The sequence below is a fragment of the Peromyscus californicus genome, unplaced genomic scaffold (assembly GCF_007827085.1).
Source record: "Peromyscus californicus insignis strain IS unplaced genomic scaffold, ASM782708v3 Scaffold_13__1_contigs__length_99412109, whole genome shotgun sequence".
Lineage (NCBI taxonomy): Eukaryota > Metazoa > Chordata > Mammalia > Rodentia > Cricetidae > Peromyscus > Peromyscus californicus.
In genome coordinates, this window is record NW_026294424.1 from 68,156,611 (window position 1) to 68,169,882 (window position 13,272).

Consider the following 13,272-nt stretch of genomic DNA (forward strand, 5'->3'; position numbering starts at 1 on the left):
CAGAACCTTAGTAATACAGGAAAACGTCTGCAAGCAGTCTCCACAGCTCACCCAGTGGACTCTTCCCTTCCTTCAGTCAGTTTTCAGTGCTTCTCGCCGTCACCAGCTCTTTATGACACTGGCAGGTGGATTGAGATTTCAGTGACATTCTGTTGGCAGTGGAGAATGCCAATAGTAGATGGAAAACATTAGCTTCAGGCCCTAGTTAAGTCTAAGGAAACATGCATTAGGATTTGCCTTCTAGTAAAATCACTCTGTTTTTAATAGGCATGGTGAGTGAGCTGCCCTCTCTAAGGTGCCTGTTGTGCTCAGTCCAGAGCCACCTACCTCTTCCCCAGTGCTTACCCTTGACCTGCAATGTCAGCTCCTCTGTCTGCACCTGTGTCCCTCGCACCCCACAGTCCTTTACTGTCCTTCAACTCTGAACTACGATTAGAAAATACTATGAGAAATGCTCTTTAGAAAAATCTGTTATCTTGGAGCAGAGGTTTTGAAATGCTGTAGGACTAATGTTCCCTCCAAGATAGTGTTTCTAAACAAACAGAGCACAGACCATTGCCAAGTCCACCATAGACTAGACTTGTGAATCTTAAGTCTTTGTTGAGAATTAGCTAGATAAAAGGTGACTCATAATGATGATACAGTGTGATTCCTAAATGAAGCCCTTATTCTCTGAAGAAAAAAAGAGTGTTAAGGTGCAAAAATAATGAAATTTTGAGTAAAGTACTAACGTTCTTTTTGAAAATTTAAAAATCTTAAAAAATTATTTTTAATCAACAGATATATTTGTTTATGAGGCACAATGTGTTTTGATTTATGTATTTATACTACGGAATGATTTTAAGCTTACTAACATATCTTATTTCACATACTCAACATATTTTATGATAAAACTACTTAAAATCTATCTTAAAGATTTTGAGTTAAAATGTGTATATGTTTGTGTGTGTCTGTGTATATGTTCAGATGTCCACAGAGGCTACAGGTACAGATCCCTTTGCAGCTGGAGTTACATGCTGTTGTGAACTGCCTGATGTGGGTACTGGGAACTGATTTTAGATCCTTTGGAAGAGCAATATGTCCTCTTAACAGCTGAGTCATCTTTCTAGCCTCAAAACCTATTCTTTTAGCGATTTTGAAATAAACAGTTGTAATTAACTGTAGTCACTGCTGTACAGTAAATGTGTAAGACTGAAGCTTTGTACCCTAGTGAACATTTCCTATTTCCAACTCTCATCCTAGCTTCTGATAACTTCCGTTTTACTCTGCATTTCTCTGAGTTTGTCTGTTAGATTTCACCTGTGAGTTCATTCAGTGTTTGACCTCTTGTATCTGTTTTGATTTGCCTAGTATAATGTTCTCCAGATGCATGCATGTTTTTGCAAGTGACCAAGAAAATGAAAAAAAAAGTTCTTATTTACTAATAAAGCAGTGTATTTTAAAATGAGTTTTCCAATGAAAGCGGAAGGGAAAAGGTATGAAATAGTGAAAAATACTGTGCTGTTATAAAATACCAGGATATTGCTCATAGATTGGCAAGGGCAGTATGTGGAAGATTTTTACTTTATCAAATGGCAAAATCACACTCATTTCTGTTGTTTTACTTGATAACTGTGGCTGCCTTTTAAGCAGTGACTGTCCTAATCAGAGATTGCAACTCCGCAGCTATGATTAGACCACAGGGGCCGCAGTCTGAGGGGATGCTGTTCCCTCAGGCACCGACTCTTTCAATGCTACTAAGGGAACTTATCTAAGTCCCTATCCCTCTTAAAGAACTTGAGATTCAAAGGTTAAGGTGGAATTCTCCTTGCTCAGAGAGGCTGAAGAGCAAGTGCTAACCTTCTTCCTTCTAGCATCTTTCAGAAAACCTAGTGTTCTTCCCTCAGCCCCACTTACAAGCCCTTGCCACATGTGGTTCCTCCTACCACTGCCTGTCAGCTCCTTGCTGACTCAGCCTCCTGCTTGCAGGTTAATTTTATTTAGTCAAACAAATGTAACACATCTTTGCATTGTTAACAAAAGATGTATGAAGAGATGCACCACACTTTAAAATAATATTCAAAACTCATTTCTTTAACCTTACCCTTGTTTATAATAACAATAAGTCTTAGGTGGACCGATGGCTCCCTAGGTGGGGCACTTATTACCAAGCCAGATGACTTGAATTTGATTCTCGTGATCCACATGTGAAAGGAGAGGACTGACCTCTTGACCTCTACTTGACTCCCTACCTCCACCACCCCCTCCCACATACAAAATAAATAAAATGAAAAAAAAAAAATAGATCATCTTTTAAAGCTAACAAGTCTTTGAATAATGTTCAGGTTATCTGTGACATTATAATATATAGTATATTTGGTTTCCCATAGGCTAGTCTAATTATATACTTAATGCTCAGCTTCCTGCTTTTTAGCCTTATTTAAGTAGTGTGTAACATGGCATGTTTGCTAGCTGGAGTTATACATTCACTAAATTGTTAGTTGAGACCATCTGAATTAGTCCTATTTTTACTGTTGTGTGCACTATTGCCAGGAATACACGACGTGTCCATCTGTGTCTCCCACTGTGCTAGTTTTGTGTACACTTGGCATTCCCTGAGTATGTTAGCTGATAGAACTAATTAGCCACGTATTTATGTTTTCATAGCACCAGAGGTGACTTTCCGATTACCAGGTAGTACATTCACTCAGCCCTTGCACAAGCTGAACTGTGTGGATGTGTAGGTACATACCGGTGAAACGAGAGCTCTGTTTTCAGGTGCCATTTGCCGTAGATCCACGAGCACACTCTGCTGTGCTGTAACCACTGGAATTTCACCACTGTAGAAGCATATGCACCTTGTAAAAGAAAGCCATGTAGGGTAGGGTCTCTTTGGATATTGCCTCTTGAAAGGTACTATGTTTTTCTTATACACCCGCCCCCCCCCCTTTTAAACATGAAGGAGAAAACCCTTTGAGACTTTCTTTAAATTTATTTTAATGTTAACTTTTCATAAAATTAATTTTCTCTAAATATAATGAGACAGATACAGTAATGATATGTCCATATTTTTGGATGTTAATAGTTTTTTCTTGTTAAGAAAATAAAATGATGGGGCTAGAGAGATGGCTCAAAGGTTAAGAGTATTGACTGCTCTTCCAGTGGTCCTGAGTTCAATTCCCGGCAGCTACACGGTGGCTCACAACCATCTATAATGAGATCTGGTGCCCTCTTCTGGTGTGCAGGCAAACATGGCAGACAGAACACTGTATACATGATAAATAAATAAAAATCTTTATTAAAAAAAAAAAAAAGACAATGACTGCATGTCTAGATTTGCTTGGAACAGACCTAACTTATAAGACCAGGCTGGCCTTGAACTCAGAGAGATCTGTCTGCCTCTGCCTCCCAAGTGCTGGGACTAAAGATGTGCGCTGCTGCCGCCACCGCCACCGCCACCACCACCGCCACCGCCACCACCACCTGGCCTACCTCACACCTTTTATCACAGCGTAACTAAATTTGTCTGTGTGCCCTGGTTTGGAAGTTAAAATTTGTGGTCATCACTGGAAGTTTATAAATATGACTCATCATGTGAATATCCTTAAATATTTCTTAAAATTATGAGCTGATAGGTCTTGAGAGATGGCTCAGCCACTAAATGCTTGCTGCTCTTGCAAAAGACCTAGCTTCGGTTTCTAGCACCTACATGGTAGCTCACATCTATCTGTGACTCCAGTTCCAAATGTTTTGATGCTCTCTTCTGACCTCCAGGGGCACTGCGTGTGGCACACATACACATAACATCTAAACATTTTTCAAAAAGATAGAAGCTGACCGAAACAGCTCCCTCCCAAGATAGTGTGCAGTAGTTGACAGGAGGAGGTGTATTGTTTCCTCTTTCCCTTGGGCATCCCTCTGCAGACATGTGTGAACCTCCTCAGGAACACAGCGGGATAGGGTATTTTTGACCCTCACAGAATGAGGAGTAGAGGAGGCTGCTTCAGTTGAAGATGGAAGGCACTCCTGGGAATGCTAAAGTACTTACTAGAACCACTGTAGTAGGAGTAACTTGAAAAGAACGAGCAATTAGTCATGGCTCCTGTATTCAAAAATCTCTTCGCTGTCTAATGAATCAGAAAATTCTGTTCTGTGAAATTGCTTCAGGAACATAGTAGTAGTAGTTTGTGTTTTTCCCAGTAATAGTGGAACCACTAAGCCAGTATCTAATATATTGAATGCTTCCTTTGTAAGGTACTGTTATGAATACAGTCCATCTGTAAACTCAATTTGTTTTAGAATGACACTGAACTGGATACTAGGGAGGTTTTAAAATTTAAGCGATTAACTTGAAAATAGCAGCATAATGCCAGGCACTTTTCTGGTCTGGTTTCTTTACTTACCAAGTTGAAGTGGGTCTGTACCTGCTAAGAAGGCTGTGTGTGTCATAGGACTGTGCACATACACAAGAGCATCTTAGAATTGTTCCTTCCCTTTGGTGTGAAGTGCATAGATACTTCTGAACGCAAAGGTCAAGAAGCTTGTGAAGAGCAGAATTAGATATTCTTTAATCCATTCAACTAAGGTTTCACTATCTGCTGGGCTTGCATTCTCTTATATTTAACTGACTGCATCAGTTTTGAAATCATTTGAAAATTAGAATAAAATACTGTAAATTAGTAGGGTTGGTGTTACAGGCTAGCTTCTTTTGTATGTCAGTTATTGTTGTCAAATGTTTGTGTTCATTATTTTAACCATGTGTGACTTAGTTATTTTGTTTTGTCACTGTACCTGAAACCTTTCCATCCTCCCCACCATGTGTTTTCTCCTTATCAAGAGTGACTATATCCATTCCCAGTGTTGGTCATCTCTGTTGTGCTTCCTGTCTCTGAATTTGCTTTTCCTAGTTAGCGTTTAGAGGAGTGATCCTATTTGTCCATTGGAGTTTGGCTTATTTTGAATTTGATGATGATGAACTAGTTTTAGGGGAAGCTTATAATTTAGACTTTTAAATGTTAATTTGCTTTGATGTTATGTTCTGTGTAGGGGGTGGATGTGTACTTGCCTGCGTGTGGTGTGCTGCTGTGGAAGTCAGAATCTCCCTCAGGTGTCTTTCTCTGCTGCTCTGCCTAGTTCTCTGAGATGGGCTCTCTCACCTCTTACTGGTTCTGGAGCTTGACCACTCCGCTAGACTGGCCACTAAGCCCCTGGATTCTGCCTGTGTGCTCTGCCCTGCCCGCCTGCAGCATTTGGGTTGTGGGTACACACCTTTATCCTCCACGTTTACGTGGCTGCATACTTCTGTAGCAAGCCACCTACCAGGGCTTAAAGAAAAACAGTTCTCTCTCTATTTAGTCCATGCTAGCCTCAGATTTAGAGCAGTCCTCCTGCCTCAGCATACCCAGATGTTAAGATTACAGGTATGAGCCCCACACTTAATTGTTTGGTTGTTTTAAGATATGGTCTGTGTAACAAGGGATGGCCTTAAACTTCTGTTTTTCTTGTCTCCTCCATTGCGCTACAGGGTTTACAGCATTTGTAACCATGCCCAGTTTGTGGAGATCTGGGATCAAACCCAGGGTTTTGTGCAAGTTTGTATGGAATAAGCCAAATCCTCAGACTGAATTATTATATTCAGTGCACTATTGGCACTGCAGTTTGTAGGGCTGAAGTGTATCTGCCTTTTGTTGGCTGTTTTCCAGTAACTTTGAGTATAGTATGTAAGAGCTGATAAAATCAACTATAAGTTTTCTCTAAAACATTGGCATTTCTATTGAATGTTTTACTTGGAGATGGAATTTTATTTTCTGTAGGAATTAAATTTTTATAAATTTGATGATTGAGTGATATTAAAAAATATAAAACCTTGTGCTTTTTTACTAGCTTTTTAGATAGGAAATATGCTGGTAACTCAGTTGATTTAAATTTTGTGATCATAGCATTTTAATACATTCACAATGACTTTCTTCTTATGCAACTTGAAAACCGGTAGTTGATGGTATTCTGCAGTGTTCTCTGTATGTATGTCTGTATGTTCATGTGCTTGATTTGTAAAGCATTTCTGTTCAATGATATCTTTTTTTAAAAATTATACGCATTTGACTTTGTCTTCATACAAGCTTCCGACTTTGGCTTACAGTAGAAACAGGGGTGAGGTCGGGCTTTTCTAGCCCTACATTATAGTACTTATGGGATTTGGAAGTTAGTGAGAAACAGGAAGTAGAATTCATGTAATTCTGCCCTTTTTCCCCTTTGTTTTGAACTTACTAGAGAAAAGATCGGTAGGTATGTATTATTGTGTTTCTGTTACTACAATACAAATTATGTAGAATGTAGTAGCTTAAGAAGCATATTGTTGTTGTCTGGGTTAGGAATCTAGGAGTAGCTTAAGTTCTCCACTTGAAACTTCCTCTCAGACTTCACAGTCATTTCTGGGGATTTCATGGAGGAAGGCTTAGTCTCTAAGCTCACTCACTTTGATAAAAATCAGCTTTTTTCTTTTTAATTTATTTTTATTTCACATGTATGAGGGTTTCAATTGCATGTATGCCACATTCTTACTTGGTACCTGTTGAGATCAGAATAGTGTCAGATCCCTTAGAAAGGGAATTAACAGATGCTGGCGAGTAACCAGGTGAGTGCTGGAAGCCAAGCCCAAAGAGCAGCCCTGCAAGAAGTCCTCTGTCTAGCACCCTTTTCTTCTTTTGCTAGGTTGTGGGCCACATGGGCTTGAGTTCCACTGGCTTCCTTCTCCCCGCCATCTGAGGGGCAATTGAAAGAGTGCCAGCAGAGTAGCCTAGTTATGGAGTAGCCTAGTCATGGGGCTGGCCTTACCGTCTTTGCTGGCTTTGTGTTGTATGTGTCATATAATAACTGTGATGCTCACTTAGAAGAGGATTCAAATACCACAAGTATGCAAAGATCTTGCATCTGTACCAAGATGAAGGAATTTTCATCAGTGATTTGTAGAACCATGCTAGGCAGCTTCTGACATAGTTCTACAAATCACTGATGAAAATGAGTTTATTTAAAGATAATTTGGGGAGGGGTTGTTTTGTTTTTTATGTGTCTTCAGAGTATTTTTTTGGAATTCCTGGCATGGGACACTTTGCTGTTGTTTTGTTTTTGTTTTTAAATATTTAGCAGGAATACTGCCGTTCAGTTTCTTTGCCTCAATTCCTCAGGTGAGATTTTTAGCCCCCTCACTGTCGTGCCCCCCCCCCCCCCCAAGTTTCACTGTGTAGCCCTGGTTGTCTTGGAACTCACTCTATAGACCAGGCTGGCCTCAAACTCACAAAGATCCCTTCCAAGTGCTGGGATTAAAGGCATGCGCCACCCCCATTTACATTTAGGAATAATCATAACATACTGGAAAAGCTAAACATTCTCTCTGTGTGTCTATCTCTATTCAATCCCCCCACCCCTGCTGAGTATCTAACAGTAGTATAGATTGTCATTGTGCTTTACTCATGAAAAAAAAATGCCTTTGTTTCATAAAAATTTAAAGTTGATTGTACTTTTCAACTGTACTGAGTCTCTTAAAGTTAAGATTAGAAGTGTGGGTTATAATCCAGTGTTCTCAGAGTGTGGTCCCAGGCTAACGACTTCATTTCCTGAGGATTTCTTGGGAATGCAGATATGTTTTTATATTACATTAGACATTTTGAATGAGAAATTCTAGAATGTCCCAGCAGTCTATGCTCACAAACTCCAGGTGATTCTGATGGTAGGAAAGTGCTTGAATGTGAATGGATAATTACTTTGCTGAAGCTCTTAGTATATTACCATTAGGGAAGGCTTTCCAGGCAAATCATCGTTTTACATTTTGCAGATAAAAATAATGTAAGGCCAGAGATGGTGGCACAAGCCTTAAATCCCAGCACTCTGGCAGTAGCTGCAGGTAGATAGCTATGAGTTAAAGGCCAGATTATTTACCTAGAGAGTTTCAGGATAGCCAGGGCTACATAGGGAGACCTTGTCTCAAAGCAAAACAAAACATGCATGCATGCATACATACATACACATGCAAATATGTGTGTGTATACACACACACACACACACACACACACACACACACACACACACACACACATATGTAACAGAAGCAAAGCACTTGATTTGTATGTTTAAGTCTAAGAGAGTTGTCCAGGGAAGAAAAAGGGGATTTTTGGAATGAATTTTCCATCCCTTACATTATTTTGTTTTGTTTCTTTAATAAAACATTAAATACTGGAGATTTTTAAGTGAAAATATGGTCTTCTATTATATCACTTACTAAACTTCCTTAGTTATTGTTTGAAAATGTTTCTGGGAGTTGTCAAGGAATTGGTTCTATTTTTCATCAACTTTATAGTGCTTTCTATAACCAAGTGCTTACACTGAAGTAGATTCTTACATAAAATAAAGGTCTCACTGGAAGATCCCTTCTAGCGCGCAAGCTTTCTGTTGTGTAGGTACCAAGTGGAAAGACAACCGTATATAACATGTATTTTCTTTTACTCTGCTCTTAGTGCCAGCTGATTTTTCAAAATCATTTCTGTGGTATTACTGTAGTACGGTTAAAATTGAAGGCACATAATAATGGTTTAGGTAGGATTTCTAATGCTGGGATAAAATACTGTGACCAAAAGCAACTTGGAGAGGGAAGGTTTTCCTTGCTTACTCTTCCACACCACAGTCTGTCATCAGAGGAGTCAGGACAGGAACAAGGTGGCAGGAACTGAAGCCGAAGTCTTGCTGCCTGCTGGCTTCTTCCTCCCAGTTTGCTTGCCTTGCTTTCTTAGACAACTCAGGACCCTGTTCAGGGCTGGCTCCTCCCACATCCGTCAGTCTTTAAGAAATTGTTGTATAGACTTGCCTATAGACTAGTCATAGGGAGGCATTTTCTCAGTTGACAGCCCCTCTCCCCAAATGACACCAGCTTGTATCAATTTGACATAAAACTAACCAACACGATCATTTTCCTGCTTTTAGAGGAATTATGCCTTCTGTATTTGTTTTCATAGTTTAAATACTTTAGAGGACTAAGTTTTGAAGGCCCCGACTAGTAATTGTGTCATTTTTGCACAAATTCTCATTTTAGTAAGTGTAGCTAAAGTACACACACACTTCAGACAATATTACTATATAAATACTAAATAAACACACTTAGATAATATTACTAGAATGAAAGTATCACTGATCTAGCAGTAGTCTTGCACATTAAAAAAATTCATCATTAAATGTGAAACAAAGTCAGATAGTGAAGTTCAGTAGTGTTTTAAATATCTGTACCATTGTAAAGAATATTAAGTAGTAGTATATATAGAAACAGTACTGTTCCTGCCTACCTTCCTTCCCTCATTTGGGGTTTCTTGGTGCATCTGCTAGGTCCTTAGACTTCAGTGATCTGAGAGGCACCAAGCTAAAACCTTGGGATAGATGAAAATAGGATTGCCTGTGGGTTAGGTTGGTAGGTTGGGAACACTATGGCTGCCTTACATACTTTTTCACTCTCGCTGCTCTTATAACCTTTTAGTTCATGGGGTTAGATTGGGTACTTGAGTCTGTGTTTTAAGGACATACACTGTTGTAAGGTCTTTTTTTAGTTTTTTTGAAATGGGGTTTCACTGTGTAGCTCTGACTGTCCTGGATCTCACTCTGTAGACCAGGCTGGCCTCAAACTCACAGAGGTCCACCTCCCTCTCCCTCCCAAGTGCTGGGAATAAAGGCATGTACCACCAACAACTGGCTTGTTGTAAGCCCTTATTCATGACAGCCTTCTTCCAGTAAAACATGTCCATCAGAATATTTTACAGTCAACCAGCAGCAGCTTTCCATGGTCATGAAAACATCTGAAAGTGCTTCTGTTCACTTGCATGTAGTTAGCAAGTTAATTTGTTCCCCCCTCCTTTGAGCTAATTTTGATACTGTTTTAAAGATAAGATTTAATAAACTATTTGAACAATTGAATTTATTTATAATATAAAACTTTTAATGAAAAAGTTGTTTGAATTTTTCCCTGTTTTCTTACTTTGAGACCATTATTTTTCTTCAAATAAAAGTAGTTCCAGCTTGCATGTCATACATTGGCTTTCTTATATTTCTTAAGTTTAAAATTAGGATTTAATTTTAGTTGCTTGGTACTTAACAGGGACATTTTGCCAATGTAAATTTAGAATGTACTGCACAGTTTATTTCCTAAAGGCTATGATGTTTACAAAGAATCGAGACACTCAAATATTAGATTGCCAACAGTGTAGAAGGTAATTATCTGTTTATGTTAATATGGTGTGTGGGTATGCATGTGTCCGTATGTAAGTCTCCTAAGCCTTCTTTTCCACTTCTACAATCAAAGAGTATTGACTATTGACTCCTGGCAGCAGCAGTAAAACAGTCTTCATCCTTGAGTAGCCCACACTGGCCTTTACAGAAGTGAATGATAGCTGTATAAGCTTTCCCTACCTGCAGTATTTACATTAAAGTGTTAAGCCAACAAAATCAGTTTCTGATGACCAAATTTAGTGAGTTTTTCAATATTATGGAGTTTGATATTTGTGTATCACAAGTGTGCTTTTTAAGTGATGTGCCTTTTAACTTCATTTGTGATTCTAGCTAGTGGGCAATCTTGTTATGAAGTTGGTAGACTGGTTTTTCATCAGAGAAGTTGGATGCTGTACTTGAATCGTTGTCCTGCAAGAAACCAGAGCGCTTTTCTTGAGTGCTAAGCCAGGGTGCTGAGGCAGGGGTTGATTGCAAAGTTTGTGTTGGTGATGGCATAAAAACATACCAGCTTCTGAAATCCAGTTACTATATTAAATTTCATCACTTGTTTTTTAGGTATTCCAATAACTGTACCACCTCCAGGTAAAACTTTTTTCATGTTTTCTCCATCATTGTTAATGAACATGAAATTTCAAGTTTATAGTTACAGGAGGGACGGTGTTGATGCGGTTAGAGTGTGCACTAGGCCACTGGGATTTCAAGGTCCTATTTTCAGCTCTGCCTTTGCTTCATTCCAGTTTTAAGACATTTCGGTTTCTTAAACCTGTCTTGCCCATTTCTGTAGAAATAGATATTCTCACCTTCTCAATTTGTGAGGAAGACAGTAGATATAAAATAAAATCACTGTTTGAAAACCTTTTAGACCAATAATTTCTGTTGTGTGTAAAAGTGACTCAAAGAGAAAAGAAAAGTAATTTATCTTGACTTTATCATGGCTTCTGATTGTTTACCCACTGTCATAATTCATTGTCATGAGAAAATATGTTCTGAACTACACAGCAATTGTATGACTTAGTAACTAATCATGTACTTGTTCTTAGAGTGGTAATTAATTGGGCATTGTGATGGTGTAGTCAGTAGGAGTGTTCATGTGGCCCAGTGTTTTTTTGGTTTTTTTTTTACATTTTTGTCAATGACTTCTTTTTATTGTGTAATGGTGAACCCAATAGAAATAATATTTACTGAGGTCAGTGTAAAAACCAAGGAGTATGAAGGAAATTACTAGGGATGCTCTTGAGAAGAGAGGATCTCAATTCCAGATAAACTGGGTGAGCAGGAAGTGGAGTTTAGATTGCAAAGGTTGGTGTACATACTTACCTAGGGATCCAGTCACTGACCGTGTGTGGGTGTGGCTGAGACAGGCTGGCCAGGGCCAGTCTGAGACAGTATGGCTGTGAAACGGTGTCCTGTAGGACGTGGACTTGACCTCTGTGCTAACTGCTAACGCTGGGCCTGCTTTGATGTTAGTAGAAGAGTTACAGATGCTAAAACTGGGCAGAGTGACAGGCACGGTGAAGGGGAAACAGTGTGAAGCAGGGCTAGAGATTGAATGAGAGAGCTGGGATTCGTGTCCCAGAGAATACTGGAAAGGACCCTCCGTAGTGGAAAGTTGCTAGTAAGTAGAAGACAGTGGGGTACAGCAGTGGACTTGTCTCCGGCAGGCGGTGATCTAGAGGGCAGAGAATTGAAACTGTTGAACTTGGTGCATTTCCTGATAGTGGAGGTTGTTAAAACCTGGGGGGAAGTAGGTATCAGAAGTTGTGGACCTCTGAAGTCTTTCCTGTGACACTGTGACATTCTGGCTTTGGAAGTATAGAGGAGACTAGTGCTGAGGTCCCTTTAGCCATGCTGTTCTGTGGGACTTCATTTAGCCATGCAAGTGACTGAGAGTACTGACCTCACAATACAAAGGGCAAATTAGTTGTCTCAAGACCAATTCAAAAATTGCATTATGTGCCTTGCTTTGTAAAGTAGTTCATTGGGGTTGTATTATTTAAAACATTTCATGGCAGATGTTCTTGCTATGAACATATATTTACTGGTTAAATTTTACTTATAAATTATACACTTTAAAGAAATTTCTATAAATCTGAAACTCAGGCTATTTTTAAATGATGTAAATGCTATTTTATTTGTGTTTCTTCAAAACATAATCTGATGGCAAAACTACTACTTTTTTATGTGGAAAAGGTAAGGCATTCAGACTAACTTCCTATACGCACAAAATGGGCTATGTGTGGTGCTGAAAATAAGACCGGGTTCCTGACAACTTGTGCTCTGTGTTAGACCAGACTGCTAATTAACGTTACTGCTCTAAAACACTGTTGATAAGTTTCAGCTCTCTTTTTTCCTGTTCATAATGACGTAGAGAAGCACGTTTGTGTCCCCAGAAAATAGTAGTGATGCTCAGCAACTGTGTTTCACTCTTGACATTCCATGTGCGTCCTGTTCATTATCTTATCTTATGTTGGCTGTTTCAGGTTTCCCCCCTCCCCCAGGCGCTCCACCTCCATCTCTCATACCAACAATCGAAAGGTAAAGCAGTGCGGATGCTCTGGAGTTCTGATCATTGACAGCCTCGCAACAGAACCTTACACATGTGTCTTTGCTAAAGAAGTAGCACCTGCCTGTTAATTCATAAGTTTAATCTCTATTAAGTACTTTTATGGAACTGTAGCCTAATATCAAACAGGGCAAAGAAAATCTTCAAGAAATAAAACTATTGTGTTAGCAATCATTGATAGTGAGTTTGTATCTATTGGAAAGAGAAATGAACTACTGTTCCTGTACCATAATAAAAAAGAAATGCTGTTTTCTTCCTGCTACCCCCGATGCATCTCCACTTCCATACGGAGGACCAGATCTGTCCTCCATGGCAGTGGCCTTATTTTCTCATGGCTTGTATTTGATTTTCTTAGTCTTCTCTCTTGAAGACTATTCCCTGATGGTAGTAGTATGTGTTTAAACAACCTTAGTATTTCAAATCTGTGTTGCTAGCTTACGGTTCCCGGAAAGCGGAACTCACTAGTA

The 13,272-nt window shown here is 39.3% G+C and overlaps 1 protein-coding gene across 12 annotated transcripts in view; it reads left to right on the forward strand.

The window, feature by feature from the left end:
- Fip1l1 (factor interacting with PAPOLA and CPSF1) overlaps positions 1-13,272 on the forward strand; it is a 64,141-nt gene that overhangs the window by 38,536 nt on the left and 12,333 nt on the right. For 6 of the 12 annotated variants that reach the window (XM_052735166.1, XM_052735172.1, XM_052735164.1 and 3 more), the window contains 2 exons: positions 10,798-10,824; positions 12,723-12,777. In XM_052735166.1, the coding sequence (XP_052591126.1) occupies positions 10,798-10,824; positions 12,723-12,777 (82 nt within the window). The remainder of the gene's footprint in view (positions 1-10,797; positions 10,825-12,722; positions 12,778-13,272) is intronic. The other 6 variants (XM_052735167.1, XM_052735165.1, XM_052735173.1 and 3 more) reach the window with 1 other exon arrangement.